This window comes from Scomber scombrus, chromosome 22 (assembly GCF_963691925.1).
Source record: "Scomber scombrus chromosome 22, fScoSco1.1, whole genome shotgun sequence".
NCBI lineage: Eukaryota > Metazoa > Chordata > Actinopteri > Scombriformes > Scombridae > Scomber > Scomber scombrus.
In genome coordinates this window covers 16,899,624-16,906,408 of record NC_084991.1, presented here as the reverse complement: position 1 = coordinate 16,906,408, position 6,785 = coordinate 16,899,624, and the positions used below count along the sequence as shown (strand labels likewise).

The 6,785-nt window shown below is 41.6% G+C and overlaps 1 protein-coding gene across 1 annotated transcript; it reads left to right on the top strand.

Annotated features, from left to right (window-relative positions):
* Positions 1-369: 369 nt before the first annotated feature.
* kera (keratocan) lies at positions 370-1,538 on the top strand. The gene is made up of 2 exons (XM_062444047.1): positions 370-1,231; positions 1,369-1,538. The coding sequence occupies exons 1-2, from the start codon at positions 370-372 to the stop codon at positions 1,536-1,538; spliced, it is 1,032 nt and encodes a 343-aa protein (XP_062300031.1).
* Positions 1,539-6,785: the final 5,247 nt, after the last annotated feature.

Sequence of the window (6,785 nt, the reverse complement as noted above, 5' to 3'; positions counted from 1 at the left end):
TTGTGCCCTCTCAGTGACACTCAGCTGATTCTTGTGTATTTGAAGCATGCAACGTGATTTGTGGTAATTCTAGTGACAGACTGTTATATTTCTAAAATGTGAATGGCCTTACCATTACAGTTGTTTATTTATGATCAAATAATGGAAACAGATATACAAACTGAAGTGCAAACAGTTGTATGGATCATCATTGTGCCGTCCTAATTCCTCAAAGTCCCCAATCCTTGGCAAATTATAACACCATGTCTGATCCTCTTTACCTTGAATGTCTAGGTCATTCATATACCTTTTTGGACTCACATTGCACCGATTGTTTTTACCATAATATTGATTTTTTTTTTCTCTTTCCATCATAGGTTTGGCAGTGAAATGGCACCTCTTCTGAGCCTTTTATGCATCTTGTACCTGGTCGGGCCAGTTATCAGCCAGGACATGCCTTATGAAGAATATATGGCCCAACTCCAAGCTTGTCCTAAAGAGTGTCGCTGCCCCCCCAACTTCCCTCGTGCTGTCTACTGTGACAATAGAGGCCTGACGAGCGTCCCCAAAATGCCTCCACACACATGGTATCTCTACCTGCAGAACAATCTAATCGAAGGGCTGTCTGCAGAATCCTTTCGTAATGCCACACAGCTGCGCTGGCTGAACCTGAACCGCAACAAAATCACTAGTGAGGGAGTGGAAGAAGGTGCACTGAATGCAATGCCTCACCTGGCCCACCTGTACATGGATGACAACCTCTTGTCTTCTGTGCCATCTCCCCTGCCTGCCAGCCTGGAGCATCTACGCCTCTCTCGCAATCGCATCTCCAAAATTCCTGCTGGCGTCTTCCTAGGTCTGGATAAGCTAAACCTCTTGGACCTCCAGGGGAACAAGCTGATGGATGATGCAGTGACGGAAGTGAGTCTTAAGGGTCTGAGCAATCTGGTACAAATCAATCTAGCAAAGAACCAGCTGAGTAACATGCCTCTTGGCCTACCACCCACCACCACTCAGCTTTTCCTTGATGGCAACAACATTGAGAAGATTCCTGCTGGCTATTTCAAAGGATTGCCTAAAATGGCATTTCTCAGGCTCAACCACAATAAGCTTGAAAGCAGTGGAGTTCCCAAAAATGTTTTTAACGTCTCCAGCATGTTGGACCTGCAGCTGTCCCACAACCAGCTGACCGAGGTGCCCCTCATTCCCTCAGGCCTTGAGCACCTTCTTCTCGACCACAACAAGATCAAGAGTAAGCTTACCCAAGCACTTCATGCTGTTCATGTCATTATTAACTCATGTAAACTGCAGAAGTTTCAGTTGTATATTTTTTAGAAAACACTGGGGCAAAAAGAGTTTTAAGTCTTAATTTTTCCTTTTGCATTTCAGGTGTAAGTGGCTCCAACATCTGCCCTGTTGCCGTTGAAGCTGTGGATGACTCTGTGAATGACAGTGTTCCTCGACTGCGCTACCTCCGACTGGATGGCAATGACATTAAGCCACCAATTCCCAGAGATGTGATTCTGTGCTTCCGTCTCCTTAGGTCCATTGTCATCTAAAAAGAAAAAAAAAGAACAGACAAAAATCATCAACATGTTGTAGGCTAATTCAAATTTCCCTTATCTGATGACTTGGCAATGTGGACGATGGTCTGATAAAGAGACCTGTAAAGCCATACATCAAAAGTGGTGACATGAGTAATATTTGCATGTTTGTTGTGTCTTAGGGAAATGCTATTTACTTTAGATTCTGAAAATGTCATTGAAAATTTCAGCTTCAGTGGAATTCAATTAAAATCTCAAAGGAATTGGTGCATTTGGTTTAAATCAGGCTGCAATCTGTTGACCTCTAGTTGTGCCTTATGTTGGTGTAAACATCTGCATGTACAATTATAAACAAAAATCTGACTATAATTTAGCATGACAGTGATATGTAGTCGTGACATGGTGAGAGCTTTGAGGACTCATTATCTTTTTAATGAGATCTGGCAGGAGGCAAAGCTTATGAATGCATAGGCAAAATACTTTTTTTTCTACTGTTTCAGGAAAACCTAATATTTGTAGACTTGAAGCCAAATGAATGGTCTTATGTTCTAGGTTTGTGGTCTTATTAACTTTAAACAATTACTCTAAAACTATGCATATTTACTTTAGGTAATTTATTTTTATTTAATATTGGGGGAAAAATAAGTAGAAACCTGTCCTGTGAGAGTCCTGTGAATATTCATGGCCAATATTTCTTAATGTTTTGTATACCAAAAAATGTGACAACTGTTTTTAAGAAATGCCACTTTTTAATTATGGTCATTATTTTTCTGAAAAAGCTGAGCAAGAGATTTCATTTGAATTGTCTTCAATTTGAATAAAACTTCTGAAAATGAATGTTGTTCTTTTTTTCATTATTTTACAACTCCAGTACTTTGCATGAGTACAAACTAAATGTAAAAAGTTAGTTGGTTAGTTAGTTAGTTAGTTAGTTAGTTAGTTAGTTAGTTAGTTAGTTAGTTAGTTAGTTAGTTAGTTGGTTAGTTAGTTAGTTAGTTAGTTAGTTAGTTAGTTAGTTGTCCAACCAGAAGAATCAATCAGTTGAGAATGTAAATCATCATATAATGAGCAATATAATAGTAATGATTGTAGTAATCTGTAACTTCATCTAGCAAGGATTCAAATTGTATTCAGGATTTATTGGATAATAACAAGGGGAAATTAACAATTTAGGTAAACATATAGTATGGACATTTATACTTTGAACATCTTTTGGCAATAAACCAAGAAGCAGACTACCATGAAATGAACAGAGTTGCTATGAGACAAAACTATTGCATCAATTAAGTATTTCAAACCATTTTATATTGTGGAGTTACAATGATTACATCACTGCAAAATACCCTGAATATATCAGGGTTATCATTTGATCATGTCCCAAATATTAAAAGAAGTGAGACTCAAACATAATGCATGTTCCTTCTTGCATAATTTGTCAATTTCTCTGGCATTTACTACATGAATGCTTCTACAGAGTGCACCAAACCAACTGTGCATGATTTCTCAAGATCTTTACAATATGCTCAGTCATTACGCTGGGCATTGATGACTGTGTCAAGGTTTTGGGGTAAAATATCATACAATTCTTTTCCTTTTGAGAATGCTTGGCAGAGGAAAATCTCTGAATATAAATCCCAGCTTATATGGCAGGTGCCGAACGATGTCTGGCATTCCCACTGTGTCCTTTTCCCCTCACTCATCAAAAGGTCTAGAGTTACCATGGGAGTGAGAGAGAGAGAGGTGGGACAAAATTGTGGCCAAATAAAGCTGACAGAGCTTCCTGTGTGTGTCCTATTATTTGTATTAACAATAGACACTAAGAACAGACTTTGAATGCACATCTATATCTGTACACATCTGCAAAAGAACAACTTGCCTTGAGTCTCTTCGGCTCTGAACCCAGATCACAGAATTTCCCTTAAGTCAGACAGTTATGTTCTCCCACAACTGAACTCAGATCTGCAGGAAAGGGAGAACATATGCAAAAAGAAAGCAGCTTCGACCAAAAGGGAGGGCAAAGGCCTTCCTCCAAGCAGGGACTTCCTCTCAGCACCATGCTAACAGGGGCTCCTCACAGAGGTCTCATTGTGTACAAGGGCCCCGTGGATCCCCCCCATACATGAAAGCAACACATGCCAGAGTTTTACCTCAGGAAAAGGCGGACAAATATTTCAGTCTGATTGAGCCACACTCTTAGAAAAATAAAGGATACTCTTGTAAAGGATTAAAAGGTATTTTGCCATTGGGGGGCCTTTCTTTGCTCTCTCTTTCTCTGTGTCTGATGTCAGTGTGGATCTCTCTCTCTGTGTGTGTGTGTGTGTGTGTGTGTGTGTGTGTGTGTGTGTGTGTGTGTGTGTGTGTGTGTGTGTGTGTGTGTGTGTGTGTGTGTGTGTGTGTGTGTGTGTGTGTGTGTGTGTGTAGTGTTTAAGAGGGTCGTGCATGTAGCTGTGTGGTAGGTGCGGGGTGGGTACATTGCGAGTGACCAAAAGCAATCTGCTCTGGTCCAATCAGTCTCAGTGCCTACCTTCACACATAAGCGGCAGGGCACTCAGGTCTGTCAGAGCGCACGGACCTACACATACACACACCCTTACACACTTGTCACATTCAAACACTTGAACACACACACACACACACACACACACACACACACAAAAACACCCTCCCTCTTCAAGGCACCTCTGTGCGACCTCTCACCATTGGCCAAGTCCCGGAGCCCTCAGCATCTCCATCACGGCTGAAGGGACCATTCGGGAAAGCAGGAGACAGAGGTAAGCGTTCTTGGTGCTATCTTCATGCTGGCTCAATGGCTCTCTGGTTCAGGGGATTAGGCAGGCAGGCTGTCTCAAGTACCCCCTCCAAAAACATTACTATTCAGGGTTTGCATTGAAACATCTTGGCTAATTGGTCGGTGGTGCAGCCACTTTATTTCCATTCAGGGATTTGCTTTAGCAGTTTTGAAGGTGATTGAAATGTGGTTGTCTTTATTGTCCTTATATTTTGTTTAGTTTTGTGGGGTTCAGTAGATGTGATTAAGTTGTGAGTGTCCAACAGGTGTTTTTTTCAGTCATTGACAACCTGTGTGAAATGTTTGCATTTTGACAGCTGCAGTATTTTTTATCTTTTGATGAAAAGATAAAATCAAGCTAGCTGAATTTTGCCTCTACATATTTATGAACATACCTGTTCTTCAAATATTTTGTCCATTTTTGTTCAAAATATCTCAGTCTTTGGGAGGCAGCTGATAACATTTTATACTGACTTATGTGCATATATTATTTTCCATACTTCTCTCAATATCTTATCGCCCGCTTGACAGAGGGTTTCTTTCCTTGATACAAATGTACCAGTTTGTTCTCCAACCTGTAGCAAAGGGACGTCTGTCAAGTTTGCTTGTGGCTTTTGAGGGAAAAAGGTAGAATCACTGGATATCAGGAATGCCCATCGCCAAGCCAAGCATAACACAGAGGTAGTCTGGAGGCTACACTCATACATACATACACAGTTTCCACACACTGTACACTGTGATGGCCTGTATAAAAGCACACCTCTGTCTTTCATGGCAAAAATCTGTCAGTGCCGCTACTAGCCAGTCATCTTTTCTCAGTAGGGTGCACTCAGTTCATGTTGGTCAATGTGGAGATTGATTTGCATTAACCTCTGTTATCAACAAAGATTAGATTCATGACTTAAATAACGCAGGAAGGGTTTTTTTTGTGTAATATCTGTCCTCATCCCAAAAATAGCTGCAGAGGTTTCTCAATGTTCTCTCTCTGAAAGATAGGTGTGTTGAGACAGAGTGTGCATCTGTGAGAGGATGTGTCTATCCAAGTGTGTGTGCGTGTGTGTGTGTGTGTGTGTGTGTGTGTGTGTGTGTGTGTGTGTGTGTGTGTGTGTGTGTGTGTGTGTGTCTGTGTGTGTGTGTGTGAGTGTGTGAGTTTGTGCGTGTGTGTGTATGTGTGCACCCTCACTGCTGAATGAAGCTTTTCCTTGCAGTTGTAACTGACTGCCATCCTGTCCACAAACCTCGGAGGAATTTGGAGTTTGAGTGCTGAGACAGGCAGTGACTGGGCCTCATAAAGGCCCTCTGTAAAGGGCGAGGGGTTGAGTTAGCTTAGAAACCTGCCTCTCTCTTCCTCTCTCTCTCTCTCTCCCCCTTGCTCTCCCCCACTCAGTCTTTTTCTCACTCTCTCCATCTAACCCTGAGGGCCAACATCTTGTCCACGTCTCCCTCCATCTCACTCTCTTCTTCCCTTCCCTTGCTCTCCATTTCTCTGCCCCGGCCTGGAGGACTCTTTTTAAACTCTTCTGTTGTTTCTTGGACTTGACATGATCTCATGTCTTAGGCCTAATGTCTGTGCTGCCAGCTAATTAGGAGGTAATTAACATATGCTAATCCTATTAGTGCTTCCAACCTGGGATCCACACTTTTGAACTTAATCAACCTTGCTAAGCTTTCCACATTTGTGCTGCTGAGGAAATGAAGAAGATTATAAACAGCAGCTATCTAGGTCAGGGCAGTGCATAGTGGATCTGCACTTAGTGAAAATCATACATGCTAATTTTAGATTCAAGTAGAAAAAGGATCCTCTTGTCTGTGCCCTCATTTCAAACAGCCAAATTTGTTGCCAAGAATGTTGCTGCATGTTTCTGCCAAAGTCATTTCGGTTTGATGGGGGAGAAATTAATGAAGCCCTCAACCAAAAAAACACAAAACAAGTGTTTAGTGGGAATAGGAGCAACCCAGAGGTTTTCACTCCTGCGGACCGATGAAAACGTTCCCATGGTTCCTTATCAGATCAACTCTGACTTCTGACCTTTGACACGCCACAGGCGAGTACTGATATGAGCCAAGATGGCTGCTCTGTGGAACAGTGAGCCTCTGGCTACAGTGAGGCAAGAGGCCCTCATATTTCGATCCCTCAAGCTGTCTGCACCTCAGTAATGAATCCACTGACCTTAGCGATGTGACGCAATGTCAAGCTCTGGTCTGCAGCACCACAGATTGGTTATGATACCAAAATGATGCCCTCCATTTCAACAACAAAGGCCTCTGCACAGTATACTGGTTTAAAGATTATTATTATAATGATTTCTACATGTTTTATGTATGTTTCTCCCTATTTCGCTTTGGAATTTAACTTTTTAAATGGAACAAATTAGTCAAACTTAACACGGGGATGAGTTTTGACTGTCATGTCCTGTTCATTATTGTCTCAACAGCTGTAATTTTTTTAATTGAAGTTCCCCTTTTGACTTTAT

Excerpts from the sequence above, each read along its gene's own strand:
- kera (XM_062444047.1), top strand. The coding sequence starts at position 370 with ATGGCACCTCTTCTGAGCCTTTTATGCATCTTGTACCTGGTCGGGCCA. Across the intron at positions 1,232-1,368 it reads CGACCACAACAAGATCAAGA|GTGTAAGTGGCTCCAACATC; the intron begins GTAAGCTTACCC and ends TTTGCATTTCAG.